This window comes from Conger conger, chromosome 6 (assembly GCF_963514075.1).
Source record: "Conger conger chromosome 6, fConCon1.1, whole genome shotgun sequence".
Classification (NCBI taxonomy): domain Eukaryota; kingdom Metazoa; phylum Chordata; class Actinopteri; order Anguilliformes; family Congridae; genus Conger; species Conger conger.
This window is the reverse complement of record NC_083765.1, coordinates 8,989,743-9,006,331: the sequence shown is the minus strand read 5'-3', so window position 1 is coordinate 9,006,331 and position 16,589 is coordinate 8,989,743. Positions and strand designations below refer to the sequence as shown.

The following is a 16,589-nucleotide window of genomic DNA, read 5'->3' as shown; positions in this document are numbered from 1 at the left end:
ATAGGAAAATGTGGCTTGACAAACTCAACAACAAAAAAAACTGGTCTGCATGCAGTTACATATCATACAGGGGCGGCCTGTAGCGTAGTGGTTAAGGTAAATGACTGGGACACGCAAGGTCGGTGGCTCTCATCCCAGTGTAGCCACAATAAGATCCGCACAGCCATTGGGCCCTTGAGCAAGGCCCTTAATCCTGCATTGCTCCAGGGGAGGACTGTCTCCTGCTTAGTCTAATCAGCTGTATGACGCTCTGGATAAGAGTGTCTGCCAAATGCAAATAATGTAATGTAATGTAATTTTTCCATTACCAGCAGTCTGCATCTCGTAGTACACTGGTGACAGCTCGATCAGTTTGTGTCTTTCCACCGTGTAATGATAAATGAAGCAAGCATACTAAAGAACTCATCTGTTTTCCAGCCAGTGCTAAAAAGTTGTAGTTGTGTCATATTCGGTGTATGTAAAAGATTTAAGTCTGCAAATTAATTTCTGAATTTCTGTGCTTTTTGCGTGGCTGAATCATGCTAACGCAAGTGTAGCCACAATGATCTCTTGCCAGGATGTCAAGCATTGTCCTTTGCTTCTGTGGGCCACACTGTTGCCACTTTCTGTGCCTGGCACACTTTGCCAAGGACAGAACAGTACATCACTTGGATTTACTGAGAAGAAGTCCAAAAAGTTTGAATCTAAAGGATAGTTCTGAAGAATTGTCAATGTCGCATTAACTATTCCAAAGCTGTGGCAGCTGCTGAGCTGAAAATTGAGGAGGCAGAAAACTGATTGTTTGTTTTGACACGTTGAGTTCATTTTCAACTCACCAGCTATCACTGCTCCAGAGAGCCACCCATGAAAGTACCATGAAAATGCATTCCTTTGCCTGGAGTCAGGTCACCTGTACTTTGAGCTGACCACTAGAGTCTCAAGACTCTAGTTTGAGCTACCTCAACCAGAGAAATAATGGTCCGCATTGTGATGTGGCAGGACACAGACGTTAATACGCTTCCTGTAGTCCTTCAGTCATTTCTTTCCCTTTGACGTACACGTTGTATTCTGAGAAGCGCTCACGGTTAACGCGGTTTTCTCTTCTCGCAGATATGAAGAGTGTGTGGGCCCCGGTGCGACGCAGATATACGTCCCCACGGACGACCCTCCGCCGTATTCCCTCATCGACCCGTGCCACGGAGCGGACTTCGCCGAGGAGCGGCCGGGCGGGGCCTCCTGGGCGACGCGCGGCGGCGCCTCGCGCCAGTCCATCCGGCTCCAGGAGCTCCGCCGGCAGCCGATAGCCTCCATCTCACTGTCGGCCCTCCCGTCGGACGAGGTGCCCCCCTACGAGGCGGTGGTGAGGGAGCAGGACCGCCCGCTTCCCCTCATCCCCACGGACCTGCTCAAACACACGGCCCAGGACAGGCCCCCCGCGGTCTCCCACAGAATCCTGTAGGCCGAAGCCCTGCCCCTCCGCTGTCACACGGCAGAGGCCTCTCGTTCCCCCTCGGTGCCGCTCCACCCCTCCCCACAGAACAGAGCTGCACAGTGGCCTGGACTGCGGGGCCGCTGTGCTGAACACACCCTGTGTCCCTGGGGTTGGATGTGAACCTGACGTCCTGCCCCTCCCCACCACGGACCACTGCCCGATAACCGCTGAAGAACTCAAGTGCTTCGGCTGTGGTCCCGAACCGGTCCATGTCACGTAGTGTTCTTGTTGTAAACAGTGTAAAGGCATATGCTGTCATGTTTCCCTTGTACTGTAGACTTTATTTTTTTATGTTTTGCAAATGGAGGCACACAGAGTGAGCAGGTTCTGCTCCATGGCTACTGACCTTCTCACACAGAAGTGTATGTCTATATCTCTGTACTTTTGTTGCTCATCCAGGTTTCTGTTTTCTTAGATCAAGATATATACAGTGACATACACTGTACAGTAGGGCTCTACTCAGAGGCAAGGCAAATGATTGGACTGGGTTAAGAGAAATTATGAGGGGGGAAATGTGAATCAAATTACAAGATATCCATGCAGTTCTACAATCCCTTTTGTAAATGTGTCCATTAGCATGTGTTTCTAAAAAGTATTACACATTATTTGGAATACAGTACAACCACATTCTATGGCTAATTTTAATGGCCAAGTTTTAAACCAAATTCCAGTTTAGTGTTTCAGATTTATTTGGAGGTTTCTGTTGTTTTGCACTACTGATCACCTTTTATATAAAGATATTTTATATTGTTTTCCAGAAGTGAAATGCAAAGACAGGAGATAAAGGAATAACCATTATCTACAAATGTTTTCATTGAAGGCTTTGATTTGATTTGATCCAAAACTGCACTAGCCCTGATAAGGTATGGTCCTGCATGTCACTTCATCTTCAGTGAAAAGGTTTTTTTTACTCCTTTGACAATGATGCAGCAAGGTTTTTTGTTGCAAAAAAAAAAACAGAAAGCATTGCATCAATGTCAGTGCCTAAATGTCTTGAAAACAACTGATTAGATGGTATGAATGTGACCCAGCTGAGTAGACAATATGCAATAGAAAAGAGCACTAGCACTGCACTGCTTTGATGTTAAGCTAAGGAAGGAGAACGTGAAACTTAAAAAGCCATACTTTTGTGCACACACACACACACACACACACAGGTACACACACACACACAAACACACAAACACTAAAAAAGGAAAAATAGGGACACTTATCATTTTGAGACTCCACTAATGACAAAACTAGTGGGAGACAACCCCTCTACAGTATACTACTTTGAAACTACTTTTTTTATAAAGGGCACAGAGTATTGTTTTCAACAGTGTCTATTTTGGACTGTTTTGATGTGACTGTTATTCGTCTATTACACTTTCAAAATGTAAGAACTACTTGGTTGAGGAGCTTTACTGTTTATGTCCAAGGTGCAATAACCGAGTAGTGTCCAGAGTTTCAGACTAAATCTAAAACAATGGCTTCCAGTAACAGCTGTTCTTCAACCAAAATTCCTGATGCCTGTAAGATATTGAGACTGTTACATTTTCCAATACTGCTGAGTGCATAACTTCGCACATCTGAAGAGCTGTCTTGAGGAATGGTGAGTTTCGCATTTAATCTGAGTGTGATTGTGAGACACCCATTAAACGCAGATGAGCTGTTTTTGTTGTGCGGTTTAACAGACACCTCCCTCAGAAGCGTTTATATATGAAGCATGAAATTGTGTATCCTGAGAAATTCTGAACTCCTCACTGCCTCGGTGTAAAATATCAGCACTCCCCCCGTTCTCTTCTCGTGCATAGAAATAAGCGCTCAAATCATGCCTGAAGGATTTTTAAAGAAATGATTGAGGTGCATGACTGCATTGCTGGCATTGTGGGAAAAAATCTATAAAACCCGTTGAGTATGAAATGGCCTTTTGTGATTTTGTTTAGAGTAGCTCAACTGCCGGTTGTGACCGTGAACGATTTTGAATTAGAGGATTCACTTGTGAGTTTATCTGTTATTTAGATATTATGCTAAATGAATGCTTCGCTCTAGAAATTGATGCATTATGAGATGATTTGAATTACACAAAGCGTCGCACAAAGCTATTCTTTATATTGCTCAGAGGTCTACCTGCCACAAACAGACTAAGACTGAGATTGAGACTGGCTGATGAAACCTAGGAAGATTGTAGATGATTGTAGAATCCTGTAGATTACTACGACATAATTTCAATCTAAACCTCTAGAAATAATTTACTGGTTTTGGGCCTTCGCAACACTATAATTACACTACAATTGTATTATCAATAGCTGGTGCAACAGAACCCAGGCGACTGTATAATTGTCAAATTATAGGCCTTGTGTCTCTGGTTTTAAAAATCTGTGATATTTGTACGGTGGCGTAGTATGTGTGCACCATGATTTAATTGGCACACATAGAAAAGCAGTACTTTTCTGCCTTTGAATTTCACCTGTAGGCTACTACACTTGTACCTGTACTCAAAAAAACGTTGTCCACGCAGTACACGACACAGTTAAACTGCAATAGACATGGCAATGGTGTTGCCTGCTGTTACCTGTCCATTGTCTTTGCTTTGTCCTATTGTACTTATATAACACCATTGGTACATATCCTTTTGTGAGCTGTGTGATGATTATACACCCTGCCACACTCTCAATGTAAGGCGTGTCTTTTACACTGTGGTGTTCAACTGTCTATAGTAACCATGTCTGTTTACTATGAATGCTGTCGTCCACGTATTCCCACTGTTTTGTATTAGAGTTCTTCCTTTTTCAATTATATTCTGAAAAATAAACTACTGAGACTAATTTCCAGTGTGCCTCTATGCCTCGTTGAGTGTGGTATAATTACAGAAAGAGTGAATTGTTCGTAAACACTGAAAAAAACCTCATATAGCACATATCGATACATGGCGCTTGCTTGTATTCCAATGTGCCTTTTAAACAGTGCATGAGCGCAAGAGAGGAAGTGACATCCTTTACCGCCACTGTTTCCAGCTGGTCCAGTGTCCCCCATTGTCTCATTTTCATATAGTGTAAGGATGTACCTCCACCTCAACCCCCTCACTGACCGTGTGTTCTTATGGGCACTGCATCAGTATTTAAATATTAAATTAGATCCTGTTGCCACTTAATATTGGGGCGGTGGACTATGGTGAATTAGCGTGAGCAGATGGGTCTCTGCTATGTCGCTCCTGCTAATTAGCCTCTCTGCCCAGTGCCCAGTGTGGTCTGCAGTGTGCCAGGTGAAACTACACCACTGCTTTCTGCAAATCAGGCCCCAAATTGTTCCCTGTAGCACTGGGCACCAGCTTGGCTGGCTGTCCAAAAAAAAAAAACCCTGAGGAAGGGCTTAGAAAATAAGTGTGGCAAACCCAGTATGTGCGGTCGATGCATCTAAACAAGCACTTTCCCTGGAGTTTTTTTTTTTTAAAGATATTTTTTTATGCCTTTTTCAGCTTTATTGGACAGTATATAGAGACAGGAAGAATGGGGGCGAGACATGCGACATGCGACATGCGACATATTGTCAGACGGTCGGATTCGAACCACTGACGTCACGGCTCGCAATGAGCATGCGGTCAGTGCTCTGCAGGCTGCGCCACCGAGACACCCCCCTTTGAGTTTATTTATAGGTGCGTTAGACTCTTCATCCACGCTACTTGAATTCCATACTAAGTTTCTGTTTGCATATTCAATATTAATTATAAAGGCAAAGCTGTTACTTTGATGTCTTCCCAGCCACACTGCTTAAATTCCATACCAAGATTCTGTTTGCACATTAAATATTCATTATCAAGGGGAAATTGTAATTTTGATGTCCTTGCTACCCATTCATCTTCCCACCTGACTGCAGAATCAGAGGCACCACAAACAATGCAAAAACTCCCTCCGGGTGTGTAATCTGTCACTGTTAACACATGCACAGATTTGTACAAACACACACACACACACACACACACACACATACATACAGACATATCCACATACTCACACACTCAAAGCAGTATTAGAGATTGCTGAATCATTGTTGCCACTTGCTTGTTGAATAGTCTACCCAATCTGATTCTGTGGCAGCTCTCAAAGTCTGATTGAATGTGACAGGTCTCAAAGACAGTGTCCTTGTAAGCTCAAAGTCACAAATCTACCAGGAGCGGGGACTCCAAAAACAAGGGATGCCAGGGACTCGTACATTTAAAAAACGGTATCAGTCAAGAGAGCCAAAAAAGATCCCTCTAAAAAACAAATAATACAATTGTCCCCTGTTTCCCCCCTTCTGGCTCTCAGCCCTGGGACAGCTCCAAAGGCCCTGACCCTCTTCCCATCATTCTCTGTCCCACTCTCCCATGGCCAGGGATACAAAATAAAAGTCTGAAAACTGTTCATTGAGAATCAGTGCCATCCATCACCTTGGCAACAGGAGAAAAAACTGGCCCAGCCAATATTTGTATGTGAGAGCTGTGTCTGAAACAGAGAAAGGCTGATTCAGTAATTAGTTGCCCAGGGAGAAGCTTCAATGGAGGCTTCCTGCAAACTGTGATTATTGGAGATTGTCAGCAAAAGTACAAGGACCCCAGAGCAGATCGTTATGGCGGCCCCATCAATCCTCCTGATCATGTCCACTGGGAAAAGGAGACTTTTACTTTTTACATATTCACAAGCAGGATATTCTATCCCTTCATATCTACTTCGTACAAGAAATGTACGCAGCTAGAATGGCACATTCAAGTGTACATAGTGGACATGTGGAAATGTTCAGAAAGTATTCAGACCCCTTCACTTTTTGCACTTTATTGTGCTGTAGATTTCATTTTAAATGGATAAAATAGCCTCTCTTTTTTTTGCCCACCAATATACACTTAATAACCCATAATGGCAAAGTGAAAACAGGTTTTTAGAAATGTATTCAAAATCAAAACCTGAAATCTCTCCTTTATATTATATGAAGCCACTGTATCTAGTTTATTCATGTAATGTTGTAGTTTCTGTTAATACATACAATTTCATGCTGATAAAATTGTCTGTGCTGTCTGTGCTGTTATTTTGCACAGCATGATAAATTGCATGTACTGTCATCTGACTGTAATTTTTCACATTTTTCCATTGCAATTGTGCAAGAGCTTAAAAAAGAAAAGCAGGAGAAAGTCTACACCATTCCCCTTCAAGTGCGGGAATATGGGCTAGTATAATATGTTTCCTGTGCCAAGTGTGTACATTACAAAACTAATTTTCTGTAATGGTAGGCTCTTCAAATTCACAAAAAAAAATACCGATAAGTATTACGTGAATTTACTGGCACGGCATCATTTAAAAAAAAATACTTTTTCCTCTTAATTTGGAAAGCTCAGTCGTGATCGTCGTCACCCCTGTTGTCAAGTGAGTGCATGTGCTCTCTTCCAAACTTCACCGCTGCTTCTTTTCCCACTATGGTGAGCGAGTCGGGCTGACACAGACGGCGAGCCCCGTTTGACCAGCAGGGGTCGCTGGTGCACCATCAGCTATCATTGTCCCAGTTGACTGAAACCCTCCCTCTCCGTGCAGCACTAGCGTCTATTATGCATTGCCCAGTGGAGCTGTCAGTCACAGTCAAATACAGAGTCCAGACTCAATACCAGAACTCAGTATTCATGCACTGAACAGTGCATTAACATTACCGATACCACCCAGAGATCCATCCTTACTACAGGCTGTATGCAAACATGAGAATATGAGAAAGCAATGTTGCTTTAATGTAATTACTCCTCCTTGTCCAGGCTTTTAGCAGCTGCTGCTGATGCATTATATAAATGTATAATAGTCAAAAGCAAAGATACATAAATTCATATCTGCTATTCTTCAAGGAAAACCAGATCCTTCTTCAGTTCATATTTACCCAGTATACACAGCAAAATGTCCAGCGTTAGTTCACTTTGAGCAGAGAACAGAGAACGTATGCATTCTGTAAGAGTTGATTTAACACTGAACATTTTACTGTGTACCAGGAGCGGATGGCTTGTCCCTGATTTGAGACCTACCCAGGGTTTTTCTTCCTGGCCACTGTGACCCTTGGTTTGCTCATGGGGGTCCGAGCCTGGAAGACACAGGTCCTCTGTGAGAGGAGCTATGCAAATAAACCTGAAGTGAATTTAATGGAATGTGGTCTTACACAGCCTCACACCCAGTAGCAGAATGTATTTTTTTCTGCAGGAGAACTGGGAGCTGGGCATTGGAGCCTAGGGGGCTACAGCTTGAACATGTGTTGAATCATAAATGAGATAATTGGACACCGGAAAAGTACATAAGTTAATAGTTAATATAAAATTGCCTTTAAAAGGATGGAAGGAATTAATATGGTAGGCTAACTGATATGCTGGATACTATGCTTTCTAAAATATAGGGAGGAATGATGTGTGTAAAGTGTGCTTCATACCAGGGGCACCAAAATTATTTCAGAAATGCAGGGGCCTGCCTTGCTGCCTTGCTGCTTGTATAGCATAACCCATGAGTAACCTGCTGCTTTCGATAATGTACTGTAGTCTAGGCCTGGTGCTTCTAAGGTAGTTTAGCCTAGTTCTTGGTTAGTTTCAGTTTTTTAAAATGGTCTTTCTGCAGAAGCCACAGCCAAATGAATTATTAAAAAGAGATTAGATTCCTTGAAAAAAAACCTGGTAAAAGGAAGTGGTGCTTTAGTCCAGAAAGGTGTCAAAATGGTGTTAATTTCCAACCTTGGTGTATTATGCCACTGGTTGAAAAAATGTACTAACTTTATTTTGGGCATTTTAGCTTTAGCGTGTTTAGATGTTTTTTTTGCTGTGGCATTTGGGTACCACTTGTCATCTTGAGAAATAAACCACACAGCCTACTCACTCTCCAACCAGATTTAGTGAGCAATATTTTCCATAGGAATGACTTCATCTGCCTGTTTCACACAACAGAGTCTGCAATTGCCAATGCCATTCGTAAGTAACGAGATAACATCATTAAACATTAGTTAACTGAAGTACAGAGCAGTTGGAATGTTCTAAAAGAGTTATCCTACACGAGTACTGCACACAGAGAAGTGAAACTACATTATACATGCAGTAATACCGCAATTTAACATAGTGTCCAAAATATTGCAGCAATACAATAATTACTGCAATAATTAACTGCGGTCGAAATTCAGTTTGTATGGGGAAAGACACTGTTTATCACCAGGACGGCTGCACTGCATGCTTGGGAAAAGAGCAATTTGTCTGCCACAGGCCCTGAACTGAAGTAGCTTAGTAAGTTCAGTGGTTCTCAATCCATCAGTCAAGCAATACAACCTTTGGCCCACATAAAACCTTAAGCTAATACAAAATGCAAGATTGTGTTTCGTTTCATACTGCAATTACCCCTTTCCTCTTGTCTCTTCTGTTTGGGTTACAAATGGCACTAACTTTATTTTGGGCATTTTAGCTTTAGCGTGTTTAGATGTTTTTTTTGCTGTGGCATTTGGGTACCACTTGTCATCTTGAGAAATAAACCACACAGCCTACTCACTCTCCAACCAGATTTAGTGAGCAATATTTTCCATAGGAATGACTTCATCTGCCTGTTTCACACAACAGAGTCTGCAATTGCCAATGCCATTCGTAAGTAACGAGATAACATCATTAAACATTAGTTAACTGAAGTACAGAGCAGTTGGAATGTTCTAAAAGAGTTATCCTACACGAGTACTGCACACAGAGAAGTGAAACTACATTATACATGCAGTAATACCGCAATTTAACATAGTGTCCAAAATATTGCAGCAATACAATAATTACTGCAATAATTAACTGCGGTCGAAATTCAGTTTGTATGGGGAAAGACACTGTTTATCACCAGGACGGCTGCACTGCATGCTTGGGAAAAGAGCAATTTGTCTGCCACAGGCCCTGAACTGAAGTAGCTTAGTAAGTTCAGTGGTTCTCAATCCATCAGTCAAGCAATACAACCTTTGGCCCACATAAAACCTTAAGCTAATACAAAATGCAAGATTGTGTTTCGTTTCATACTGCAATTACCCCTTTCCTCTTGTCTCTTCTGTTTGGGTTACAAATGGCACTTCTAGACTATTTAAATTCCCTCCCCTTCCCCCCTACTCAGCCTAAGACTAATGGCCCAGGTTGTCAATTGCAGGAGCAGATTTTCAGGAGATACTGCTTGGCAACACTGGTGCCTGCAAGTATAAATTTCAATTTCAATTTATTGTTTTATTTATGTCTGATACATTGTAATAACCAACATGGTTTTATCCAATGTAACAAAAGTCCAGCACAATGAAAGGATACTGCTCCGTAACTTCCATGGTGATGTAGGGCATTTACACAAGTGTGCCTCTCTGTAGACCCCCAAAAGAAACAGACTGTGCTTACCATGTTGACACTGGGTCGGCACGAGAACAAAATTAAATGAACCCTGTTCCAGTAGCATTGGTCGGACTACACGCGTTTCCTTCACCTCTCAGATACTTCCGCATTTTGGTGTATTTGGGAGGGTTCTTACAGTGATTTATTTTAGGCAATCGAAAAGCACCTGCTAATAACTGTTGGTTTGCCTACGTGGGTTTCGTGAAAAGCTTCACTTCAGTGTCACCTGCTGGAGAAATAAAAGGATTCCTTTATTTGCTTCATTTCAGACAAAATGAGATTGCATTTCAGTCCCCTTCCCACTAGAGGGCAGTGACAGTACAGTGTCGCACATGAAGAGAGAAGATCTGTGCATGATGGTGGGTTTACTACGTAGTCCGTCTGTTCCTTGTGTTTGCTGGGAATCTTTCAGATATGGAGCTTACAAACCATGAATCTTGAGTCAGACCAATTTCAAAGACTTTGTATCTGAATACTACACGTCACTATCAACAAAAGGGCTATTCCAAGTTTGTTTTTGCTGTACAATTATTGGCATACATTTAGGATACGGCGATATGAGGTACGCCAGTTACGTCTGAACGAGAGTCACTTCCTATTTGGAAGGAGGTGGATTTAATGTTTAATAGCTTCTTTCAGTTTCACCTACAATCTCGCGGAGCCTGCATGCGCTTCCTGACATTTCGTGTGAAACAGACAAACGGCTGGTTCCCATTTTGGGAGCTGTTTTAAAACCAGCCACATATGTTATGCCTTTTTTTGTAACGCACATTTGAACAGCTCAGCTAGCAGCCACGGTTTACACACAGCGTCCGTCGCTTCCTCGTTTCTGACATTGTAACGAGGCAGGTTGTCGCTGAAGCGCATCGCACAGCCATGAAGAGCGTTATGGGTGACGAAACGCAAAATACACGCGAAGATGTCTTCGCCGACTATTTGACCTATTACAAGCAGGTTTGGCCGCAGGGCGATCTGAGCATCTGTCAGGAGACCGAAGTGACAGAAAAGGCTAAGCGCTTTTTGTTGACAGAGAGCAATCCAGATTCAAGGTTCACGGTGTTTGACTTCTACGGGACTGTCGAATGCTTAACGGAAGGTAGGAGAGAATTCCGCGATGCGCTCAGGGAGCTGGCCAAAGCCACCGAGCTTTTGGAGATGCTCTGTGTCAACCTCTTTCTGTTTCCCTGGAAGAAGGAGATCAAAACATTGAAGGTAAATCGAAACTTAAAAACTGAACGGCCTGAACTTAACACACCTTGAGTAAAATAGGCGGTCTGTTTCAATACTAAGGTAAATCTAAGCCTATTTGATGTATAAAAGGCGACAGGATAATTGTTTTATCTAATTCTAATATCTCAAAGATTAACACAGTAGATTTGAGTGTATTTTAATACTTTGCACAAATTATTCCATTATTCAGTAAAACTTTCTTCAGGTAAGGGAGATACTAAGTCACTCTGAAAGCACAACCAATAACAGGAACATTTCCTGGTGTAGTTGGGTGCTTTACCATAAATATCAGGAAGTGAATGTAGCTGCTGCTTTGTTTGTGATATTCTATACTAAATAGTAGTCTATAGCACCTCAATAGATAGCCTAGTTATCTTTCAGCATAGGAGAGGAATACAGTGTTGGACAACGGTGTTGTCCACATTAAAACCATTCCTCTGTTTTCTAATCCATTGAAGCTGTGTTGTTAAATGAACTCATTTTAATTGTCAGTTCAACTTAGTTAATTTTGTTTGTCATTGTCAGTGAAATAACCATCTCTCTTTCCAACAGACCTTTACTGGCCCCTTTGTTTATTGGATCAAGCCAGTGCTGCCACAAACTATGGTCAAATATATTCTAGAAAGTATAGGATATCACCCAGAAACAGACATGGAGTACAGGCTGGACAAGAGCGCTGACCCTGAAAAAGCCACGCAGATGGGCTTTGAGCTCTTCCTGGCCCGGCAGGAGTGTGAGTATCTCCTGGAGGTGGGCCAGAACAGGCCCTGGGACTTCATGGAGATCCTCCAGCAGAGGTCCCCACAGACTCCCCAAAGCCTGTGTGCGGCCTCTGAGTCTCTGTGTGCGGCCTCTGAGTCTCTGTGTGTGCAGGAGGAGCAGGTGGAGGAGTCTGCACCTGCAGCGGGCGAGAACGCGTCCCTCCAGGAGAACAGGGATGAGGAGCTGGATAGAGGTCACTCTCTGGTCGATCCGGGGATGATTCCCCCTGAGGAGGCCCAGCCTTTGCCCGGGACAGGGGGAGGAGGGGCCGAGGATTCGGGGCAGTGTCCCCAGAGCCTGGAGTTCCGGCCTCCAGAGGAGACGGTCGAACCCGACGGCGGCCAATCGCGCCTCTTCATGACGGACGACAGGTCCATCCTTGAGATGCGGGAGCATTATCCCGACCTGGCCTTCCGACAGAAGCCGATATTCGGAGAGCAGCAGGGGCAGAGCAGGCAGAAGATGGGACGGAGGACTCCTAAAGGGGGCACTGTGGCAGGCAGCGATCTCAGCACGCCCTCGTCGGCCGTCAGGCTCCCAGAGTCCCGTCCAGCTGCCAGCGTGACCGCGGTGTCACCGAAGCTGGCGAGACGCCCGCCTGAGCCCCACGCCCAGGACAAAGACCCTGTGGAAACTGAGACGCACCAAGCCCAAAAGCCCGCCTCGCCACAGGGCCCCGGGCCCAGAGGAGCCCAAACCATGGCGGAGGCCAGCCAGGCTTCGGAGGACGAGACCATAGTCTCTGAGCTGGCCCAGAGGATGGGTCAGATGTCCGTGAAGGAGAACCGCGCGGAAACGGACCTCAAGTTCCCCGTGGAGGAGACGGCCTGGCAGGACGAGGGCAAAGCCTCGCCCATCGGCTCCCCCAGAGAACGGTCCCAGCCAATCATGTGCCACCCTTCGCAGGTTCAGCTGTGCTCCATCTCCAGTTGCCACGCCTGCGACTGCTCGGGCGCCCCCCCCGGGGACGGCGTGGGGTGCGACACCATCAAAGAGCCCCCGCAGCCTTTCTACATCCCGCCCAGCCCCGAGGGTGGCCCACAGGCCCTGGTGGACGACCTGCTGAACACCTACGTGATGGTGGAGCACGACCAAAAATAAGCCCGGCGTGCCCTGGACGACTGGCGCTACCTCTATACTGCCTGAAGGAATGTGACGCAGGGGGGGGGTCGGATTCGTCTAGAATCGCTCTGCGTGTCCTTTAAATGTTCTGTTTGCCATGCTGACCATTCTTTTTGTTAAGAATATGTGGGTTTTTTTTGGTTTTTTTCCCCCCCACTGCAGATGCCACTTTTAACTTAATTTAGAGTCTGCCAATCACTAGCTGGTGTGTCAGTATTGTGTGTGTGTGTGTGTGTGCGTGCGTGTGTGTGTGTGTGTGTGTGTGTGTGTGTGGGGAGGGGAAATGTTTCATCAGTTTGTCAAAGCTTAGGACAGTGCACATTAAAGTTATATTTAATATAGGCCACAATGTGGCAACTTAACCTATAGGTATATTGACCATCCATTGGTGAGATTACCATGGCCAGTAGAAACATGCATTGGACTGAGTATTGTACTGACCTTTTGTGTCTTATAGTCAATTCATGTTTATCAATGTAATGGCTGGAGTCTTGTACAGGGACTCTGTAAAGTGTCACTCCTTTTTGTTTTGCTTTGCACTGTATCTCAGGTGAAGGAACATATTTACTCTTTTACAACATATGCTATTATGTACTGTATATGAGGTTTGAACTGATAATGCTGACTCAAATTTGCACTTAAAAGGGACAGCACTGTTTTCAGTGCTTTTTCTGACCGTGCCTTTTCGTATATTTCTTCTCCAAACCAAAGATGCTACTGATCATTTTTGTTTGGTGATTTTATGACAACTACTGAGTAATAATCATGATTTTCTAATACAATCCCACATACGCTGATATGTCAAATGTAAAAAGATTAAAGCCTCTTGGTGCTGCACTATATTGGTCATGCTTTTAAATTAAGACATTCTAGAACATACTATTACCCATCATATAGGTTAATAAAATGGGCTTGTGCTTTGGAAGGCCCCACAGACACTTGGGGGTTGGAGTAAGTGACATCCCAAAAAGATCTGTGGTAACAGCTAGTCCTGTGCAGCAGTATAAAGAAAAGTATTGCTTCTTACGCTGAGAAACTTCTCACATGAACAGTAACTGGGACTTCAAATGATGTCTGCAGTCATCATAGTGTCTCTAAACCAGGGATAGGCAAGGTGGCCCATACCTTTTTCTGGATTTCATTAGCTCAAGTATTTACATGATCTGTCATTTATAGCCACATTCCACGATATAAACAGCAGATGATAAATGTTTTTTGAAGCATTTTATTGTGGTCTGATTTACAAATGAATTGGTCATGGTGCATTTGGCTAATTAGCTGATTGAGACAGGGTAACCGGTGGCAGCAAAATCATACAGGACTGGAGTTGTCCATCCCTACTCTAAGCAATCAGCGTGCCACTCTGATATTCCCATGGGCAAGAGGAGAAAAGAACAGGGTTTAATGGGCCGCTCGACCTGCGTGTTGAAATGGAGGGGTTGGGTGTCTCATCTTGTGTTACGACAGCAATCACAACCAGCGCACTGCAGTTCTGCTTCTGCCGTCCGGACGTGCTGCAGACCCACGGGTGAGAAGAGGAATAAGTGGGCTGTGACTCAGTTCCTTTCAGAGCCACAGGTCACGGATCCACTCATCAAAGTGACAGGGCTGCTCACCTCCAGCCTTGGAGCCTGCAATCAGGCAGCCTTACTTTGCCTCTCAGTGACTGACCGGGTGGTCAAGAGACCGAGCGCTTCAAAGGTGCAAATCCAGAGCTTCACCGACATTCAGAAACACAACCTGGACTTATAACTGCGTCTGCTAGAGTTCTGCTTCTGTCGCCTTGATTAAGATCCTTAAGGTTATGTTCCACTGAGGTCTTCCAGATCATTTCAGCTGTAAATACTTCAATTATCATGAGGTATGGACTTGAAAAGATTAAATCTGACAAAATATGTAAATTAGCTCATTTGCATACTTTATTCAAGATGGGGAAAATTACAAAAATGACAATAATTATACTAATTTCACTATACACATGGTGTAACCATACAAAAGGTGGTATTATCCTGAAAGTTGAATAGTTGAGGGATGATTGGCAGTTACCCAACCCTGTTCCTGGAGATTTACAGTCCTGTAGGTTTTCACTCCAACCCTAACAAAGCACACCTCAATCAACAGCTAGAGGCCAATTAGTAGAAACAGGTCCGACAAATTAGGGTTGAAAAGAAAACCTACAGGACAGTTGATCTCCAGGAACATGGCTAGGCAACCCCTAACTAGAATGAATCTAGAATTAATTAATCATCCCAATAAGTGAATGGTTCATATGCAGGTGTAGGTAATGCAGTCCTGACTGGTGTCAGAAAACTACAGTAAGAAGAAACAAACACTCCGACCGTCTAGAACAAGGCTGGACTGACCCATCAATACTTAATGTCACAAAATTAATGAATTATGCTTCCTTTAGATATGCTGCTTTCATTGTTGACTATGGTATCAGTAAAGTATAAATGGTACAAATAAAAGGTATACATCTCTCCATTATATATTGTAGGGCTCTCATTTTCAAAGGCCTCTGGTTTGTTGTGCTCTTATTTATAAAGCATTCTGCACCTTAATGAATCATTTTAATTTGGTTGAAAGATATACTGAATGTGTGCATGCTATTTATATGCAGACATAATACTGTATAAAACCATGATAACACTAAACCGGTGCATGGCACAGAACAGTAAAATTTGCTTGGTGGAACTAAAACCCATTGATCCAGTCATTTGCTGTGATGGTCTGTTCAAGCTTATTGGAAACATTAGCTGTTATTTGTAAGATGTACCATCCAGCCTGTGTGAAAGTGGTAATCCGAGGCTGGAGCCTATCCCAGCATACAGTCAGGTCCATAAATATTGGGACATCGACACAATCCTCTTTTTGGCTCTATACACCACCACAATGGATTTGAAATGAAATGAACAAGATATGCTTTAACTGCAGATTTAATTTGAGGGTATTTACATCCAATATGTTTCTATATGTGCCTCCCACTTTTTAAGGGACCAAAAGTAATGGGACAATTGGCTGCTCAGCTGTTCCATGGTCGGGTGTGTGTTATTCCCTCATTATCTCATTTACAAGGAGCAGATAAAAGGTCTAGAGTTCATTTCAAGTGTGCTATTTGCATTTGGAATCTGTTGCTGTCAACTCTCAATATGCGATCCAAAGAGCTGTCACTATCAGTGAAGCAAGCCATCATTAGGCTGAAAAATCAAAACAAACCCATCAGAGAGATAGCAAAAACATTAGGTGTGGCCAAAACAACTGTTTGGAACATTCTGAAAAAGAAAGAACGCACCGGTGAGCTCAGCAACACCAAAAGACCCGGAAGACCACAACTGTGGTGGATGACAGAAGAATTATTTCCCTGGTGAAGAAAAACCCCTTCACAACAGGTGGCCAGATCAAGAACACTCTCCAGGAGGTAGGTGTATGTGTGTCAAAGTCAACAATCAAGAGAAGACTTCACCAGAGTGAATACAGAGGGTTCAACACAAGATGTAAACCATTGGTGAGCCTCAAAAACAGGAAGACCAGATTAGAGTTTGCCAAACAACATCTAAAAAAAGCCTTTACAGTTCTGGAACAACATCCTATGGACAGATGAGACAAAGATCAATTTGTACCAGAATGATGAGAAGAGAAGAGTAT

General features: G+C 43.6%; 2 protein-coding genes across 2 annotated transcripts in view; both read left to right on the top strand.

The window, feature by feature from the left end:
• The window catches only part of bean1 (brain expressed, associated with NEDD4, 1), a 50,451-nt gene extending 49,013 nt beyond the window's left edge, over positions 1–1,438 (top strand). The window contains exon 6 of the mRNA XM_061246650.1: positions 1,090–1,438. Coding sequence (XP_061102634.1) covers positions 1,090–1,438 — 349 coding nt within the window. The remainder of the gene's footprint in view (positions 1–1,089) is intronic.
• An 8,738-nt stretch (positions 1,439–10,176) lies between these two features.
• Positions 10,177–15,431, top strand: si:ch211-189a15.5 (spermatogenesis-associated protein 2-like protein). Its single transcript, XM_061245746.1, has 2 exons — positions 10,177–11,042; positions 11,613–15,431. Exons 1-2 carry the CDS (start codon positions 10,707–10,709, stop codon positions 12,921–12,923), a joined length of 1,647 nt encoding a protein of 548 aa, XP_061101730.1. The 5' UTR covers positions 10,177–10,706; the 3' UTR covers positions 12,924–15,431.
• Positions 15,432–16,589: the final 1,158 nt, after the last annotated feature.

Coding starts and splice junctions, on each gene's coding strand:
- si:ch211-189a15.5 (XM_061245746.1), top strand. CDS start 10,707: ATGAAGAGCGTTATGGGTGACGAAACGCAAAATACACGCGAAGATGTC. Junction 11,043..11,612: donor AGGAGATCAAAACATTGAAG/GTAAATCGAAAC, acceptor TCTTTCCAACAG/ACCTTTACTGGCCCCTTTGT.